The 20,764-nt window shown below is 39.1% G+C and overlaps 1 protein-coding gene across 1 annotated transcript in view; it reads left to right on the forward strand.

Annotated features, from left to right (window-relative positions):
• The window catches only part of LOC105387812 (piezo-type mechanosensitive ion channel component), a 53,670-nt gene that overhangs the window by 3,455 nt on the left and 29,451 nt on the right, over positions 1–20,764 (forward strand). The window contains exons 3-20 of the mRNA XM_048631838.1: positions 8,008–8,103; positions 8,504–8,715; positions 8,990–9,113; positions 9,423–9,669; positions 9,890–10,046; positions 10,429–10,548; positions 11,550–11,634; positions 11,821–11,902; positions 12,014–12,245; positions 12,558–12,756; positions 13,313–13,512; positions 13,759–13,907; positions 14,258–14,398; positions 17,512–17,575; positions 17,926–18,056; positions 19,848–20,043; positions 20,269–20,448; positions 20,560–20,729. Of these exons, the coding sequence (XP_048487795.1) occupies positions 8,008–8,103; positions 8,504–8,715; positions 8,990–9,113; positions 9,423–9,669; positions 9,890–10,046; positions 10,429–10,548; positions 11,550–11,634; positions 11,821–11,902; positions 12,014–12,245; positions 12,558–12,756; positions 13,313–13,512; positions 13,759–13,907; positions 14,258–14,398; positions 17,512–17,575; positions 17,926–18,056; positions 19,848–20,043; positions 20,269–20,448; positions 20,560–20,729 (2,785 nt within the window). The remainder of the gene's footprint in view (positions 1–8,007; positions 8,104–8,503; positions 8,716–8,989; positions 9,114–9,422; positions 9,670–9,889; positions 10,047–10,428; positions 10,549–11,549; positions 11,635–11,820; positions 11,903–12,013; positions 12,246–12,557; positions 12,757–13,312; positions 13,513–13,758; positions 13,908–14,257; positions 14,399–17,511; positions 17,576–17,925; positions 18,057–19,847; positions 20,044–20,268; positions 20,449–20,559; positions 20,730–20,764) is intronic.

The following is a 20,764-nucleotide window of genomic DNA, read 5'->3' on the forward strand; positions in this document are numbered from 1 at the left end:
TTGCCATGTTCTCAATTCGGACATGCAATAAAGATTGACCCCGTCGATACTGAGGTATACAACACAGTCTACGCATCTGAGCGGTTTATCATACACGCATATTTAGATCAATTTCGTTCTGCATCTAACGTCTTGCAGATGCTATAAAGTAAATACACATTAGAATAAGCCAACAGGGTTCAATCTGCATCTGGAGTCTGGTTCAGCCCCCCTCCCCATCTTGCCAAAATGCCCTATCGTTTTGTTTATGTTTATGAAAGTTTTAAATATTTTCCTGGCTGTGAATATATTTCCTGAAAATAATGCTTATTTTAGTTACTTAAGTATGCTGCACGGTTTTATAGCAAATACAATTTTTAATGTAAATTAAAAACTTGGCTCAAGTTTTTGCCAGTCTATACCTATTACGCCACAGTCAAGCTTGTCAGAGAAAGACTATAATAAATTCGAGATAATTCCACTATAATTGGTGTTTCCCAACCAGACCGGTGTCACCTGTCCCTTTCTTTATAGATCCGAAAGCTTGCAAAATGCTTGACCAAATGAACATTGACAGTAGTCAGTTCTCGGTAATTTAGTCAATAAATACCTACATTATATTATTTATTTATTTATTATAAAGATAAAGTACGCCCATAGTAAAGGTAGTCCCTCTACAGACCTTTTCATACCCTACTTCATCACATAACATGACTGTGATGAAGTAGGGTATGAAAACCTACAACATACTGAATTTACCAACCAATCAAAGTCGAAATAAGAACTTCGTTTGGTTTGTAAATTATATACCTATCTTATGTACCTACATGTAGTTAAATGTATTTTCAAGCTATCGATGGTGACCGGTGTCACGATAGCGCCATGTTTGGCGAGCTAATGGGGCGCGCCTGCCTCATACGATACTAATTAGCTGGTTACCTCCTCATATCATAGTCTGTCCACACAAAACGTAACCGATACTGATATCTAGCGGAGTGTACAATGTACACCGTTGTTCACAGTACATTGTAGAGCCAGCAAAAGCGATAATTATCCCCCCTCTAGTCTTTACACTTATAAATTGAAATCTACTGAAGAATGATAGCTGATTAGTGATGAACTGATGATTGACTGACTAATTATACTTGTAGATCTTGTTTCAGGAATTACATAATTATATTCTTATCCCCTCTGCTGTGTCTTTTAGCATCGAACTATTTGCACTGGGGAAGTAGCCCTATCTATTTTGGTGACTGTACATTTGCACTATTTGCTTACCTTCTTGGTTTACTAGGCAATATATACTCCTGACTGGCCTACATTTACGTTCGCTGGTGTAGTGATGTGATGGAGGCAAGGTAAAGGTATCAATCATCTTATGAGTTTGGTGAGGTTTAGGATGATGGATTATGTGAAGGCCAAAGCGAGATGTTTTTACATATTTGCCGTATATTATCCATATTTATTTGAAATTAAATTACCTCGCATATCCAATTACCTGTCGGGGATACGAGTGATACATGTAACATACATTTTATGAACATGGTAGGATCCAAAGGGAATTGACGTGAATAAGCGCAATAGAAATAAGTATATTATTTTTAGCTATGAAATCCTTTGGTTAATTAAAGGGAAGACCTCAAGGTTTTTCCTCCACATGTATTTTTAATTTGAATAGTTCGACAGTTCAACAGCATAGTTTGTTTTATAGTTTTGGCAAGTTGTCTTCTCAAATCCTCGTAAAAAGCGATTCCCAAAACAATGCATACCAATATACTTACATATGAAACTCATTAATATACGAGTCAAACCTTTTAAACCTACACGCTTTTACAATCATATTAAATTAAAAGTAATTTCAATGTTTTATACATGAAATGGACAAAATCACTTAGCGAAATTAACGTGACTGACGTGGCCATTTCTACGGCGAATTACAGTGCAATCCGAGTCAATAAATCCAGCAGGTTTTCCAGTTTTATGGAGCGGCCCCGGCACCGAGGTGTCGTGTTGATAGAAGCCACGGGTGCCATATATTCGTGTTGTTAAATGAAGGTATTTGCGAACACGCCCTAGGGTTACTCTAGCTTTACAAAGAATGAGAGCTGCTATGCAATCACTACGGTTGATACAAAGAGCTGTGGTTATCGCAGCAGCGCTCTAAAACTTAGTTTTTCGTAAGCTAAAGTGACCCTCCTGCGATGGCGGTGATTCGCCGACGTAATCCGGCCGTTGCACGCACGGGGCACGGCCATTGTCCACCCTAGGACACAGTCGGAGCCACTCAACGTTATTAAAAACAAATCTTTTCCGCGAATACGATCAGAAACACCACTCTTTACGTGTGATTTGGCCAGCGCCCCGAGTTAATTACAGTTAATGGTTTACCTCCGACTAAATAAAATAGTTTTTGGTCATTTTAATTACGCTAATTGTTTTAACTGTAGTGCTCTACGTTTTTCAGAACTAGACTTCATATTAGGTCTCGACGTACATAAATAAAATAACCGGCAGCAGACAGACTATCGAAAACTTAAAGAAACAAAGTCGGCTGTCGATGATGATGTCATAAGAAGGTTATCGCTCCGCTAAACGCCGGCCATGTGTGCCGAATCTTCAACATATTCACTATTTTGTATTGGTTTTGTTTCACAATCCGTTTGCATACAAAAATAATAGAAAATCTTGTAAGAAAATATCCACCGTAGTAGTCCACCGTTAAAATCCCATGTTATCCTCGTATTTCTTATTCTACCTGTATTTCCCACAACTTTATAGACTGGCCGTGGAAACAAACATACGGACAGTCCATAGTAAAAACGAGTTTTTGTTGGCACATATCCTTGCATAATCGCTGATTCGTGAGAAGTTTCTCATGTGCAAAAATGGCAAAGCTGATTTACCCAAAATGCTTTTGTTTATCAAAGCCCAAATGTAATGAAATTAGCGCGATAGAAACACAGTTGTGCACTTGTTCCTTATCAAATCATTTATGTGATTCATAAGGTCACAAGGTAACTCGACTTGCCTACAACTCTGGACTGATGATCTCATCGTCATTTGTAAAAATAATTCTTTTTTTAACTAACATTTTGGTTAATGTTTTCATGTTTTGTAAATTCGGCTTCGGCATGATAAGAACGGTGAATTAGTCCGTCCCGTCTATCATTATCTCTATTCCAACACTTTTCATTTACTTATTGTTTTTGTTATTACTTACTGTACCAACACCGGCACAATAACTTAAAATTAAAACTGGAAACTCAATTTCAATGCTAATCAATACAACTGACATAATTTATGGTAATTAGGCTGGAAGTTATTTCGTCTCATCCGTTACATCACAACTTCCTAAGCCTTTATGCATCCACAAACCGGCAAGTTAGCGAATGTTTTACACGTTTCGCAATGAGTGGACTCTACGAACTTATCTATTTACAGAGTGTGTTTACGGGACTACCTCATTGCTTTGTAAATGTTATATGCAACGCACGTGCGTTTATTTGTATACGAGGAATACAACTTATACGTATACATTTCTGGATTTCTAATTTGGACATAGCAAAGGCATGAAACACTACCAAGAACGATTCTTACTGCTTTAGCATAAGTAGATGATTATTTCAAGTTTTAGTCATCGTTTCTCATTAAAATTACCGGTGTGGTGTTAATAGGCCATTAGAGCAGTGTCTTGATGTTGTTTTTGTTCACGCGCTACTGTTACATTCCACGTGCGTTGAACAAATAAAAGTCAAGGTAGTAAGTATTATACTACTGTGTAAAAATATTATTTGATCAATGACTGACTATTTACTTACCTTTACGCTCATTTATTTATCCAAAACAAAGATTAGGCGTGGTGCGCGGTGTAGGACTTGAAAGAATGTTGATGCAACCGAAATGGATTTCAAAGAAGATGTTGTTGCTATTAAACGGACATTATTATAAACATTTGAAGAGTTTTCATTCGGATCGGGATCGGTGTCTCGTGTTAGGAGTGTTATTTTTAACGCCGGTTCATTTTCGTGTCGGCGGCCTCTGCATTCATATTCAGCATTCACATAATAGTTGGATTTTAGATACGAAAAGTCATGGTGCAGTTACCAATAATACATAAGTATCTCCAATTTTTTTATAATTGAAATTTGTCTCTCTGTCACTTATGGGCATAGAAGCATCCTAATACTAAATTGTAAATATGCTTAGAGTTAAATTAAAATTGGTGCTATGAATGAAATATTTTTCTTTCGGGAATGGGTCCAAGTCAATAAAACATTATTGATTTAGGTCAAAAGGAAACGGTAGAAGTTGCCGGCGATTTGAGTTATTGAGATTCCTTTCGATAACAGCCTGCATAGCTGAGGGGTTCATTTGTAACCGCACTCCGACATTTATAACTATATGCATTGAAGTTTGCAAAAAAAACCATCACGTTACACGTTGTACTGAAAGCCACTACCATAGACTAACTACCTTTAGAACTGTTTCATCTTCGTCTTCAGCCCGCATCCGTCCACTCCTAGATAGTACTCTTTCAATGAGCACTTCAACACTCTGCCCTCGGCTTTCCTCATCCAGCCACTACCGGCTAACCGTCTACTGCTACATAGAACTCTTTGAAGGATCGCCACAACACTCCTTCCTCAGCCTTCCTCATCCAACCACATACCGGCTACTTGTCTAAGGTCGGCGTCGGCGTCGGCGTAGGTCCAGCAGGCCGGAAGGCGTCCCCCGATACGCTTGCCATCAGTTCGTGCTCTCCACTTGAGATCTTGTTCATGTTCACAGTTCATTAGTTAAAAATATACCAAGTTTATGGTATAGGAAAATTATTTATATTTAAGTAGTAATATTTTCAAGACAATTTTAATGGTGTCAGTCCACTCGTTCCCATTTCCAGTTGCTCACGTCCATGCTATTTGGTATCCATATTATGTACCTATGCACCATGTGTGTATAAATATCCTTCATAGTCGGTGAAAATCTCACACACTGTATCGTTTCTCTTTGTTTATACGCAGGGTAAAATTTTGAATTTTAAATAGCTTTTAGCTATTATAATGGATAGATAGAACTCCTTGTAGTTTAGTAGACTATATAATGTGTGATATGATAACGTTGATGATGCTGATATTATAATGCACAATAACTAATAACCATAATGTATCCAACTTTTATCTAACTTAGACCTGGTTTCTCATGATTCTGTTAGTTACAGTCTCAATAACGGATTTGCTGACGACGCGTTTAAGGATAATTACCCTTGTTAAGTAATTGGATGAGTCCCATGACGAAAATCTAATATACCTTGATCTTTAATTCGGCGGAATTCTGACAGATATCTACTTTTGACATGTCAGAGATCACAAACCTTTTTTGGCTGAGCCCTTTTTTCAATACGAGTCTGGAGGGCCACTACCAAAATCAACCGAACGAACGAGCAAGAGCTCGGATCTATCACGTTGTATTAAGCGTGCCGATTGCGTGACAATTCTTGTTCGTTCGTTCGTCGATTTAGAGAGTGACCCCCCTGAACATCTAAGTCTAAACTACTCTATACATTTTATTTGTTATTTGCGGCACTCCAAATTAAAAGGGGATTTACTTACCTACGGTGAGTAATAATTATGTCCCTTTACATCACAAAAATAATATACTTAATCAAAGTATAAATTAATAAATAAAGAAAAAATATAATTGATTATTAAAATATCTAATCGATTATTAAAATATCTAATTCTAATCTCTTTTTTTGAAATCGATTAAAAAGGTTTACTATCCCTGAATTTAGTAGGAAGTGATGCCAGCTAAAGAATAAAATAAAGTAATTAATATGAATTCGATACATTATCTGTCATTTTATTTTTTTATTGCCCAGAAATGGATCCAAATTTTTCCTTTTTTCGGTTAATAGCTTTTTGAGTAGCATCACTTTTGAAATGTCAGAATTCCGTCGAATTAAAGATCCAGGTTTAGACCATTCATAAATCAAGCATTATGTGAATCATTCACTCACACTTCATTCAATATTCTGTCATATTCATTGAAATTGGTGTCTATGTCTCTATAATGTCAAACAACGTCAAACAACCAAACTTTTTGGTTTTGAGGTTGCCATGGTTACTATTTCTATAGAGGTTGTTTTTTGACATCCGTCATTGAAAATAATATCATTACGCCATGCCCTTTGAAAAACAATACAACGAACTAGATGGAGTGTCAGTGCAAAAGAAAGGACTCAAGAAATAACACCTCAATTTCTAAGTAAGGTCTTATTTTAAAATATTTTGTTAGAAGATTTTTCACTTTATTCAATAGTTCTCATTAAGTCATTAGGTTTAACTTCTTATATCTACCTCTGTGGTCTAGTAGTAGAAGCTCAGCTTCATCACCCAGGGATCCCGGGTTCGATTTCCAGGTAGGGCCATTCCAAGTTAGGTTAGGACATTAAATTAAAACTTTTATCTCGGTTTGACAGTATATAAAACCCAGACAGTATTTCGCTTAATTTTTTATGTCACACAACATCTAGTTCGTATATTGTTTATCAAAGGCTCTGTTCATTTTTCCATCTTGAATTCTTGACAAATGTGTCATAAGTCAACAACCCGTTGCCTGGTTACCGGTCTTAACCAAGTCTTAGCGGAACCCCACAGCAGCAATCAAGTTTATCACCCGATCAAGGGAGTTAACCCCGTGATTTAGCATGGTGGGGCACTCACTAACTTTAACGGCCCAAAATGTAACCAAACCGAGGTATTTTTAACCTAACCGAATGGTGTGAAATTAGGCCTTAATCAAGCTCTAACATTAACAAAAGTTGACTTACTATAAAATTTCATTTATTTTAAAACCTCATAATCTATCCGGATACCTGTACTTTCGTGACCTTCTCAGGCAAAGAATTCTAGAAAACTTTCAATATTACACTTATTTTTATCTATAAAAACACATAAAATATACATAAGTACACAATTATGTGTATCGCTTACTCTAACATAGCATTCGTAGAAGATGTCCCTCATTATCATAGTTATTATCACATAAGTGCCAATGTAGTATGCAAGTTTATGGGAATAGAATGAATGCATATAAATTATGTGATGTTGATGAAATATTTGCATGGCATGGTTTAATTATGGAATTCTCTAAGGCTGTGTAATTGTGTATTGAAGTGTCTCTAAGGCCATAAAACAAATTATCTTATTATGTTAGGTATTCGTTAAATAATGAAGTTGTTACTTAGGTTAAAACAATAGCATATTAAAGGTTATTTCTTTTATCACTTTTTTGCACCCATCAAGTTTTTAATTAAAAAGTTGTAAGTGAGTTAAAGAATTTCATCGCACTAAATGCCATGTTGATGCCTTCGCTATGGCTATAGGACACGTGTATTTTTCCTTCAGTTGGCTAGTCCCAATCCCAAATGTTAGACTGACATTTGCAACGGTTCGACCACGGCAATGTTAGTTGATGAACCTTTCTGAATCGCGATTTTTCTGTTATGGACATGTTTTTACCTATTGCTTTAAAGGTTAAAGACATACTTGTTTATCTTCATAGTTATACGATGTGGATTTATTCATATACCTATGCATTTTGAAACGTATTATTGTTTACAATGTATGTTTATTTATTTGAGGTGTATATTTGATATATAAGCTGAAAACCGAGAAAAAATTGCAATTATTTATGAACGCTTTGTTTTGACATAAAAAACTAAACACTATGAATAACTGCTCAACGTCGCTAAATTTATCAAAGGAAAGTCCCTTTCTTAGATTATCCTTTATTCTCGCCACTCCATTATTCGTTCCCCCAGTGACACGACTATTTGATTTATCGTTCCATGTTGCGTGACTTCCCTCTGATCTATCCCATATTCCCTGAGTATGATACAACAAAGGGTAAAAAATTTAGAGAAATGCCACCTTGTAAAATTCTATTACCATATCAACGCCATGATTCGGTTGTATTACAATAACAATAATAACACCGTCTTTCATTTAATTGTATCTTTTATTTCAGGCATAGCACTGCGGCCGTACGGGCTATCCGTCATATATCTGCTCCTGTACTTAATAGCACCTCTAGTCCAAATTCCTGATGCACAAACGTTTTCTGGTAAGCATTAATTTTATTGTAGACATTTTAGTATAAATTACAAGTAGGTCATTTGGTACCACCGTTTGCCGTGCGCCTGTGGTGCTCCATGCGGGCGACTTAAACCCATCAGTAGAAGGTTACGGGCTGATGATGATGATGTTGTAGACACCTCAGATTCAAAAGTATGAAAAATTATTACCAATCGACTAACAACTCCTATTAAGTATGTTTTTATAACTCAATAAACACAGAAGAAAATCTCTCCTCTACCAGATTATCGCACTACCAATCACTTCCTCGACATCACGAAAATTTTACTGGTAGAGAATGCTACTAGGCTTAATAAGTTCACCTTTGTACTATTTTTATTTTATGTGCAATAAATTATTTTATAATAATTTAATAATAACTCCTGCAGGTTTCCGCGGGCGTTTCCTCCTGCTAATCACCGTGATATCATCATGCCTGCTAGCACTACACGTGGCATGGCACAGCGTGCTAGCGGGGTTCACGCCCTACGGCTCTCTGCTGGCGGACTACCCGGTGGTGAAGCTGGTCGGAGACAACCTGGGGCTGGTCAGCTACAACGGGATCGAGCCGCTGATGGCCGTGCAATTTTTGGCGCCGGAGGTAGGTTTTTGGTGGTTGCAGTCATAAAACGACGCGGACTTGGGTGTACCCTCATTACAGTAGATCAATGCTATATTCCATCAGCTGTCTGATGGAATATAGCTCGAAGATTTAACAGTGAGTTATGAAATTTGCGAGTTTAATTTGAATACAGTTTTCTAATGCAGATCACCAAACCTGTTCATTCATTATAAATCGTTCTTCATTTTCGTTGCAATGACTTGACGACCGCAGCAATGGGGTTGCGCCCTAATAATATATGAACTGTTTACAGATAGTGATGACTTTATCATCACTTCTCTTGTACCTGGCGGTGAAGCGGCTGGTGGCGGGCGTGGAGGACCCCACGGAGCTCGGCAACTCCAAGTTCCAGCGGTACCCGACGCTGGCTAGCGCAGGTCTGTACTAATTTTGTAATGTTTATTAGCATAAATTAAGGAAAAGATACAATAACCATTCTAGTTAGATAGATAAAGGTTCCATCAGTTTCCTATGAATATACCTACTCTGTTATAGGATCTCAATGAAGATAAAATGACGTGTAATATCACTTTTCTGAAAGAATACGTTTTATAGCAGTCTACTTTTGCTAAATTAGCTAAGGATCCAAATATACTACCCCAATTTCAGCTATCAAAGGACCGCATTGGCATCCACTTGAAGTCTCTCTCTACTCTCTAGCCTAACCTCCACCTCCTCCATTCCAGGCAAATACCTGGCGCTATTCCTCATAATGTTCTCCGGTATAATGCGTCCGAGCGTGACCTCCGGCTTCTACTTCCTTGTGTTCATGGGAGCCGCGACCGCCTGGTCACTGGGCAAGCCGCTCGAGCGAGGGTTCGCGGTGGTGCAGAGGATCGTGATGGCGTTCATGGGGGTTCATATGCTGGGGTTGTTAGCCTACCAGTGCACCGTGCTGATGGAGTGGTATCCGCCCGAAATGGACTTTGCTAGGTTAGTGCGGATTTGTGAATGGGTTTAGAAAAGGGTTTTTGTTGGGATAGTTGGTTTATGTTTTTTTTTGCATTTATAATCACGAACCTGATTAAATAAACTTTTATAATAGGTACGAATGAAACTGAGTGACTTTACATGATTGATGAATTCTAAATTCGTAAAAAAAACTAATTCCTGTAAGTAAGTACTAAAAAGTTCTGAAATATTTCTCTTCCAGATACTTTGGCCTAACCCGTCTAGTCGTGATCACGGACGGCCACTTCAGCTACGACGCCGCCGACGCCGCGCACTGGGCCACCATGGCCAGCCCTCTAGTCATACTCGTCACATACTTCTTCCTCGGCATAGAGTCCCGGGAACTATTCAAGCCAAAGGTATGTGTGGAAACAAACCAGTATGCATCGTCACAGTTAAATAATGGAGTTTGATTCTTAAAGCTTGAGGTACAAGGTTGACACTAACACAGTAATCGATCGTCATGTAAGCCGAAGCACTCGCCTCTTAATAATTGTTTGATAATTCGAAACTATAGTGTTCCTCTAATCAGTCGTCGAAACCACTTGTAGTGCCAGAGCACTTATGTAACGCAGTTGAGCCCGTACTAAGCACGTCTAGACCTAATGACATTGAGAATCACCGCTATTTACCTAACCTTTTCGCATAAAAATACAAACTAAAGCGGCGATAATAGACAGCTCTTTTTGAACATCAGTTCATTGTATCTTTTGTCCTTTGCTATCCGTATGGGGTGTGAAGGAGAGGACAAAGAGCGCTTTGACAGGCCTAGAGACCGGCATGAACGGCTCGCTGAGCCGCGGGATGTCGTTCCGGAAAGGCACCAAAGACAAGTGGAAGGCGGCCACCAAAAGAGTTCGAGTAAGAGCGATATTAGTACTAGGGAGTTCACAAGTCCTTTGCCGTAGATCCATTGTAGATATCTTCATCCGACTGCGCATGTAAATTTTACATTTTAATAGAGCACTTTAGTGTAATGTAGAACTGTAGTTTAGTTTAGGTACACAAGTAAAATAGATGTAGATATTTTTTAATCATTTAGTAAAAGCACGTTTCATACCAGGCACTGAAGGTTAACACTTCTGCATGCGACTAACAGTAACGTTTTGTTTCCTCTAAATTGTTTTGAGTTTTGTTTTGCAACCAGCTTTCGTTCTTTCGTAGGTTGCATTTGATTACATAAGTTCCAAAGCACCGCGCGGCAGCAACTCTGAAACGACGCCTGTATGTATATTTTATTTTATTTCGTCTGTAACGGTGCTTACTACAAGTGGATCTTACTGTCTAACTACCTAAGATTAAATTACAAAATATGCTCTTACAGTTTTCTACAGAAGACCGACAACAAGGTCTTAGTATGCACCGTCGCATTCTACTAATGTTGGAAAACAAAATTTCCATGGTTATGTGACAGTCCCTTTTTAATAATATTTTGAAATGATAAGTTGTGATGATTTTTTTAAAAAGTAAATTCAATGCTTGGGGTGCTTGAGTCTTGTTTATGCGATTATCATTGTGCACGATTAGTGTTTCATTTTGTCCCGTCATTTTATGTTTCTTGTTTGTTTATTGTATCGTATTTAACCATTGTACGCAGAAAGCAGCTAAGTAAGTTCTAAAACATTTAATGTCATTGTTATGTTAACATTCATTTAATTCAGTTACATTAACTTGTACAGTATTTTGCTAGAAATGTATGATTTAAATAGTTATTATTTAAACTGAGAATTTTATTGCTTAAATATCAAATTAATCCTATTCGTTGAAGGTAATGTACATATACATTCCAGTTTCTATGAAAATCAAACCATTTACTTAAACTATATTAAAATTGTGTACTAAGTTGTATATTTATGTAACAGTTAATGCGTCGGCTAAGCTTCCGCAACAGCGTTGGTGCCAGACTGCAGCAAGACTCCCTGGGTTCCATCGTCGTGCCCGATGAAGGTAGGTCTATCCTGAGTAGTAGGTAATTAGTCTAACTAGTCTTAGCATATTATTTACCGACCCTACCATAATCTTATATTTTACATCCTTCGGAACGACTCAACTGCGCAGTAGAGTTTATTAAACTAATTACAAAAACAAACATTGCCGGTTGTGAGAGTATCTAATAATTATTTCGTATTCCAGAATCAGTGGTAGAGAAGGGCAAGCCGTCTCTAAAAGATGACATACTGGCCGCCGTCGTTGACTTCTTCCAAGTACTAATAAGGTTCGTAAAAAATCATAGAATAGAATATGGCTTTATTATCTGTGCCGCCATTTTTCCACATAGCAAAGCAAATCCTGTCCAAAACCTAAACCCATACCATTAACATTCCAGATCATCCTACATAGCGACAACCGTGACCATGATGGCATGGAGCATCATGTTCCACTCGTGGCTGACCTTCGTGTTCCTGATGTGGGGCAACCTGGTCTGGCTGTGTCACAACCAGCGCTCGTTCATGCTGAAGACCAGTCCCGTGCTGGTGGTGTATGCGATGTTCCTGCTGCTGGCTCAGTATATCTATGGCATGAACTTGACGGAGGAGGAGTTGCCGTCGAATATCACGGTGAGTGCTGTTTAGTGGGGGTGGTTCAGATAGCAGTTTGTAGTTGTCGAAAAAAACTCATTCACAGTTTTTTTTTTAATCGTCCACACATATTTTAAAGCAAAAGTTTAGTAGGGTCTAAAACCTAACGTTCTAGATACATTTTGTCGTTAAATTAACTCGATTACTCCAGGCATGATGCCATAAAGCCGTACGCATTAAAAACATAAAAAAATCCTTACTGCATGTTGAGTTCTTTTCAAGCATCAAAAGTCGACAAGGCTGCCAGAACTACTTACCCTATCTATTACTAACGTCAATTCTCTCCAACAGTCGGTGAACCTCCGTCAGATTGGGTTCAGCAGGCCCGCCTCAGAAGCTTGCATCCCGCTGCTGATCAAGTCTCTCTTCACATGCATGTTCTGGGTGACGCTCCGACAGAGGATCCAGGAGATCAGGGGTAGGAGACAGTCGACGATAGCGGCGGATATAGCTGCGCCGCTCCAACTCACCATGTCTACGGCTGCTAGTGGTGAGTGGTGTTGTTGTCTCTTTCTGGCTTGTGGGTATTTGGGTGTCATGTGTTTAGAGCTTAGAGCAGACAGAGACAGAGGAAATATGTCGTACTTAATTAATGGTTTTTAAATTTCTTGCCGCAGGTTTTGCCAAAGGTACAGCTTAGTTATTGGTGCTTTATTTTGTGTCTACTATGCCCTTTACTTTATTTACTTCTCTGATAACTGGCATAAGATTCTAAACTTACCAACCTTACGTCCACGTCCACCAAGTAATTCATCAAAAATAATAATCCAAATAATTCACAGCTTCATAATATCCCTTCTTTATTCACATTATAAACACACCTTTGAAATTCCTCATCTCTACTTCCACAAATTCTACTCTTTAATATTTACATAAAAATCTTTTAGTAATTCCTGAATGCAACACAAAATTACACACTTTTACTAGCGCCATCTATGACTTCTTATCTCAACAATCTGTCAGAAAACCTCTCATTGCAATTTTACGTTCGTTTGCACTTACTGACTTCCAAATCTCCACTCTACATAACGTTTCTTCACCCGCAGTGATGGAACAACAGAGGGAAGAAGAGCAAAGGTCCCGTCTACTGACAGCTTTCGGCAAATGGCTTAGAGCTCTCTGTGCCAGATACTGGATCTACGTGGTGGTGATCATGCTGTTTGTGATCGGCATCACGGGGGAACGCATGACGATATTCAGAATCATTTACATGTTTCTGTTCTTGTCGTTTATATTGATGTTTCAGGTCAGTATTGGTTGTGAATCTATTGAGATAGATAGTTATATTTAATAGTTAGATTGTAGTTGTGACTACTAATATGTAGTACAATCATATTATAATATATCACCCATATCAGTATGCAACTATGTAGTGCTGAAGATGATTGTATAGTGTTTGCTAAGCTAATATGGTAAAAATCACGTTTTACAAGTATACAGATAAAGTAACGTATTGATGATTCTATAAAATTTCATATTTATTTTATTACAGCTAAGTTGGTACTGGTGGCGAAGACTGATGTATATGTTCTGGATAACAGTGATCATTTACTCCATGATCAATCTTATACTCATCTACATCTACCAGTTCGACAACTTCTCCAAAACTATAGAGACGTACTTGTACATCAATGAACGACTGTGAGTATCCAATTTCGATTTCAAGCTTTTCTGTCACATTGTCGATACACATTATATATATGTCGATAACATTTTATCTAATGTCAATCCTTTCCGCAACTAAACTAGTCCAAAAAGAACTTTGTCAATGAAACGAATAGGATGTAATATTTTACAAAATATAGTTTAGCTCTTGTACTTGTCACCGACGCGCTAATAAAAAGAACTCCTTTTTACCTCCTGTAGAAAATGCTTTCAGCTTTATGTCTTTTGCTTTATAGCTTTAAACCTTTTGTACACTTGTTTGTTTTATCATATTTGTGCAATAAACAAATTTATACCAATTAAATACCAAATAACATAATTTCCAGACAACACGACCTCGGGTTAGACACTTACCACCCGGCCGACCTGTTCGTGAAGCTGCTGACGCCGACGCTGTTCCTCATCATGACCATCATGCAGGTGCACTACTTCCACGCGGACTTCATGAAGCTGTCCGACCCCAGGAAGCTGGGCAGGAGGTGATTCTAAATATAACTATTGTAATGCGAGCAGATAAAGTAACTATATGTAAATGACGGCAGCTCTATAAGTTAGAGTGAATATAACGCGTGCAGATAAAGAAACTATAGGTATGTAAATGGCGGCAGCTCTAAGTAGGAGTAGGTAGGAGTATTAAAAAGCCGCCATTTTCATAGTGTTTCTTTATCAGCACGCCCTTAACTAATGTAGAGTTTGTGTGATAGAGCACGTTTAACAAATACCATATTTTTGCGTTCGCTGGTAGAAAGTGCTTTGAGCAATAAGCCCGCCTTGTCACTAAGACACGTGTCACGCGGCGGGCCTGTTCGTGAAGCTGCTGACGCCGACGCTGTTCCTCATCATGACCATCATGCAGGTGCACTACTTCCACGCGGACTTCATGAAGCTGTCCGACCCCAGGAAGCTGGGCAGGAGGTGATTCTAAATATAACGATTGTAACAAGCGCAGATAAAGAAACTATATGTAAATGGCGGCAGCTGTATAAGTGAATGTAGGAAGGAGTATTGACAAGGCATATACGAAAGCGATATAGAATCCGTCCGCCATTTTCATAGTTTTTCTTTATCTACACGCCTTAAGTAACTTATCTAGAGTTGGTGTAATAGAGCACGTTTGACGAATACGATATTTTTTGGGTTGGCTGGTATAAAATGCTTTTAGCAGTAAAGCCGCCTTTTCACTAAGTCACGTGCTACCCGGATAACAAGTTTAGCAAATATCATATGTTTGGGATAGCTGGTAGATAATGCTTATAGCAGTAAGCCCGCCTTGTCACTAAGACACGTGGCACCCGGCGGAGCTGTTGGCGAAGCTGCTGACGCCGACGCTGTTCCTCATCATGACCATCATGCAGGTGCACTACTTCCACGCGGACTTCATGAAGCTGTCCGACCCCAGGAAGCTGGGCAGGAGGTGATTCTGAATATAACGATTGTTACAAGCGCAGATAAAGAAACAATGTGAAAATGGCGGCAGCTCTGTAAGAGGGAGCAGGAAGGAGAATTAGGTAACCGCCATTTTCGTAGTGTTTCTTTATCTGCACGCCTCATACTAATATAGAGTTGTTGTAATAGAACGTACGCAGATAAAGAAACTATATGAAAATGGCGGCAGCTCTATTAGTGGCAGTAGGAAGGAGTATTAAAAAGCCGCAATTTTCAGTATTTCTTTATCTGCACGCCTTACATTATTGTAGAGTTAGCCTATTTGACACATACAATTTTTGGGTTGGCTAGTAGAAACTGCTTTTAGTACTAAGCCCGCCTTGTCACTAAGACACGTGGCACCCGGCGGAGCTGTTCGTGAAGCTGCTGACGCCGACGCTGTTCCTCATCATGACCATCATGCAGGTGCACTACTTCCACGCGGACTTCATGAAGCTGTCCGACCCCAGGAAGCTGGGCAGGAGGTGATTCTGAATATAACGATTGTAATAAGCGCAGATAAAGAAACAATGTGAAAATGGCGGCCGGTTCATAAGAGGGAGTTTTGAATAGGCATACGTGAGCGAAATATCATGAATGCGTCCGCCATTATTATAGTGTTTCTTTGTCTGCACGCCACTAACTTATGTAGGTAGAGTTGGTGTAATAGAACAAGTCTGACAAATACCATTTTGAGATAGCTAGTAGACAATGCTTTTAGCACTAAGCCCGCCTTGTCACTAAGACACGTGCCGCCCGGCGGAGCTGTTCGTGAAGCTGCTGACGCCGACGCTGTTCCTCATCATGACCATCATGCAGGTGCACTACTTCCACGCGGACTTCATGAAGCTGTCCGACCCCAGGAAGCTGGGCAGAAGGTCATTCTGAATATAACGACTATATAACGAGCGCAGATAAAAAAAAACTATATGTAAATGGCAGCTCTATAAGCGGGAGTAGGAAGGAGTAATGATAGCATGCTCAATCCGTTCGCCATTTTCATAGTGTTTCTTTATCTGTGCGCCTTATACTAATGTAGAATTAGTGTAATACAACACCTTTGATAAATACCATATATCCGGGTTAGATGGTAGAAACTGCTTTTTGCATTAAGCCCGCCTTGTCACTAAGACACGTGCCGCCCGGCGGAGCTGTTCGTGAAGCTGCTGACGCCGACGCTGTTCCTCATCATGACCATCATGCAGGTGCACTACTTCCACGCGGACTTCATGAAGCTGTCCGACCCCAGGAAGCTGGGCAGGAGGTGATTCTAAATATGACTATTATAATAAGCGCAGATAAAGAAACTATATGTAAAGGGCGGCAGCTCTATGAGTGGGAGTAAGAAGGAGTATTAACAAGCCGCCATTTTCATAGTGTTTCTTTATCTGCACGCCTTATACTAATGTAGAGTTAGTCTAGATTGACAAATACATACAATATTTTTGGGTTGGCTGGTAGACAATGCTTTAGCAGTAAGCCCACCTTGTCACTAAGACACATGGCACCCGGCGGAGCTGTTCGTGAAGCTGCTGACGCCGACGCTGTTCCTCATCATGACCATCATGCAGGTGCACTACTTCCACGCGGACTTCATGAAGCTGTCCGACCCCAGGAAGCTGGGCAGGAGGTGATTGTAAATATAACGATTGTAACAAGCGCAGATAAAGACACAATATGAAAATGGCGGCAGCTCTAACATACGAAGGTGAAATAGCACGAATCCATCCGCCATTTTCATAGTGTTTCTATATCTGCACGCCATATACAAATCTAGAGTTGGTGTAATAGAACGTACGCAGATAAAGAAACTATATGTAAATGGCGGCAGCTCTATGAGTGGGAGTAAGAAGGAGTATTAACAAGCCGCCATTTTCATAGTGTTTCTTTATCTGCACGCCTTATACTAATGTAGAGTTAGTCTAGATTGACAAATACATACCATATTTTTGGGTTGGCTGGTAGAAACTTTTTTTTAGCATTAAGCCCGCCTTGTCCCCTATTGTATGCTATACGTATGCCTGTCATCACGACTGGCATACGTATAGCATACACTAGGGGGTTCGTCCGGCATTTTCATGATTTTTATGATAGTTATATTTAGAGACGAGATCGTATTTTTAACTAACTTAAACTGTATTATTTATTACAGTAGCCGATCAGACGGAAAAGGTGGATCCAGTCGTCCAAGCCAAGGCGCTTCTACAATACAGAACGATGTAAGTAGAAGATTGAGATTATGTGTAAATTATGTATTAATGTAATTATGCCTAATTATAACATGCGAAAGATTAGCGAACACACTTACTAACTTAGGCATAAGATATATCAACCTCATCATCAGCCCGTAATCGTTCACTGCTAGATATAGCTCTCCCAAAGAGCGCCGCAATACTCTGCCCTCAGCCTCCCTCATCCAGCCACTACCGTACGACGGTAATCGGTTAAGCTGCCTTAGGGGCGTCCATTACATTGGCATAATATTCTATTGAATAGTTTATCTTGTTGAACAGATAACAGCCCTGCCTCTAGAGGGGGAATCTATTGAATAGTTTATCTTGTTGAACAGATAACAGCCCTACCTTTAGAAGAAGAAGTGCGTCCGGGCTCGCGCGGCGCGCAGTCGGACCGCTCCACCGAGCGAGACATGTCCTCGAGGCAGCTGGAGAACGAGAACAACGAGAAACGAGACTCCGTGCCGTGAGTGTTTATTATTGACACAGTATGTAGTAGTATAGCAACAACGAGAAACGAGACTCCGTGCCGTGAGTGTTTGTAGTTTACTGCCGGTATTAGCTTCACATATAAAGAAATTATATAAAAATGGCGACCATTACATAAGGTACATGAGTAGTATTGAAGAGGGAGATAGCATAAGTTATAATAGTATAAGGTTACTTTATCTGTGAGAGGGGATAGCGACAAATTGTGATGAGAGAAGATGGAAATATGTACAAAGCTTGACGTATTTGTGTTTCAGTCTATTTAACTCAACTACTATACTACTATATGCTTACATATCTCTGCCTGTGTCGAAACTTTATGTAAGGTATAGATTGGCAAGTTGCTTGGCGACCCTCCTTGCGGGGTGACAGACGCGGAGGGGACGAGGTACCCAAGACGACAGCGGGTAGCGGGAGGGGCAGCGGTGAAGGGCAACGCGTGCACTGCATGTCATTTTTACGGCAGTCTCGGCCGCGCAGCCGAGGCGGCCACATGTCTTAAAAGTCTGTCATAATTTGAGTGCGACCCACATGAGATCATTGATCCTGAGACCATTAGTCTTAGTCTTAGGATGAGTGTTGAGGCCTTTTTAATATTATCATTATATTATTATTAGGTATCTATAACTCGTCCACAAAATAACGTTAAAAACAACAAATCGTATAATGTCTCAATATAGGGGCTTCTTGTAGAACAGCGTACCGGATCAGTCATGCTACGCGGCTAAAGGTTGGTACTGCGCAGTCAGATACGAAAAAGTAAACAACAAAGACGAAGAGTCCATATGACAGTGCGTCAGTTGTCAGTTCTTGTAACTAGGAAAGCAACCAAAATTTATGTGATTTAATGAAAGTAATTAATGAGCAAAACACAGAGAAAAATTACAAAATTGATGAAATTTTGAAAGAACATGGTCATATCGTGCTTCGCCTACCCCCATACCACCCGGAATTAAATCCTATTGAACTCGTGTGGCGGTACGTGAAAGGCGAGCTCGCAAGAACGTCGATTGACTCTAACTTAGATAAAGAGATAAAAGACTTAGAGTTGCTTTTCTCTAATTATTCGCCTGAAAAGTGTAGAAATTGTGACGACCATGTCATAAAAAATTAAGACGAATATTATAAATCTGATAGAGTATTTGACGATGTATTGGACAGGTATGTTATTGTTTATTTATAATTTAATGTAAATTAAACATAAAATATTATAGGTGTACACTGAACTAATATGACTGGCGTACTCTAGTACATTATACTTCAAAGTATGTATAATGTTTTTTGGTTTTTGTCTAAGATTTATAATTGAAGTTAATGAAAACGATGATGAAGATGAGGATGACGACGACGATGAACAAGTTCAAACAGGGAGTGAACATGAAAGTGACATGGAAATTGATTTATAAAATAAAACACTTTTACATAAATAAATTCAAATTGGTAGATATTCTGAAGGTAAACATCCAAATTTTAATGCTGTCAAACTATAAATTTTAAGCTAAATATGACATTTACGGGAACACTCATAGAATAAAATTTTACTTACGTCAGAAATAGTTACAAGCTATCGCGACATTAATCCGGGCACACTTGTCTACGTGTGTAGCATGTCGTGCTACCTCGCCCCCGCCACTTCTTTCACCCCGCAAGGAGGGTCGCCAAGTAACTTGCCACATTATACATTCATGCACACTTCATATTTTTTATATTTTAATAACTGCAACCAAAATCAACCTTACCACCGACTAACACAGCACAACCCCCTCAGGAAACTGGACAGGACGCGTTCGAACGCGCCAACGCTGACCGAGAACCCGTCAGTGACATTCAGAGAGCTGGCGTTCCGCGCGTTCACTCGCGGTCGCGAGCAACTGTACAAGCTCGTCGATAAAGTGTTCATTTATCTGGAGCTTCATCTGATAAAGATTATCTTTATATCGCTGATGCTGCTGTCTGTTGTCAATGTGAGTATTTTTGTTTTATTTATTTACCCGTCTATCGATGATTAGTGGGTTTTCCGACTACTTCTATGTAATTTATAAGCTTTGCTTAGGTCATCTTTATATAGTGAATTAGATAAAAAGAACCACAGAAAACAACACAATACAGAACACAGAGTAACTTAACATAGGGTGTTGTCTAGAGCGTCAAAAACTATTGTCGATTATTTATCTCTCCTTATTTTTCAGGTTTGTGCAATGCACGTTCCGATCATGCTAGTGATTTCGCCGGCATGTCTGCTGACGACCAGCAAACAGAGAAAGCTCATCCACCTCATTTCCACCCTTATCTCTGTGTACTTAATGGCGAAAATGGTCTATCAGATCGATTATATCAAGCACTCTTTCTTCGATGTCAACTGTACTAGGGTAAGTAGAAAATATTTAAACGATAGTGATTATGGCAACTATTATTAACCAGTGATATAATTGATAAGGTTTCAAGATATTTCATAACTTTAACTCATTTTATTTTTCTAGTACGATGAGAACAATACACTGAATGTATCTTCGTACAACAACGCAGACTGGGTAGGGTTTACTAAATCATCGAGAAATAAACCCTTGATAGTGCTACTCAAGGGATACATTGCAATGATTGCACTGTTCACGTTCCACTCTTTGGTTACATATCGACAACAGACTATAAGGTACGTTTTTTTATATATTTTTTATGTGTAAGTAC

The sequence above is a fragment of the Plutella xylostella genome, chromosome 4, assembly GCF_932276165.1.
Source record: "Plutella xylostella chromosome 4, ilPluXylo3.1, whole genome shotgun sequence".
NCBI classification, from domain to species: Eukaryota; Metazoa; Arthropoda; class Insecta; order Lepidoptera; family Plutellidae; genus Plutella; species Plutella xylostella.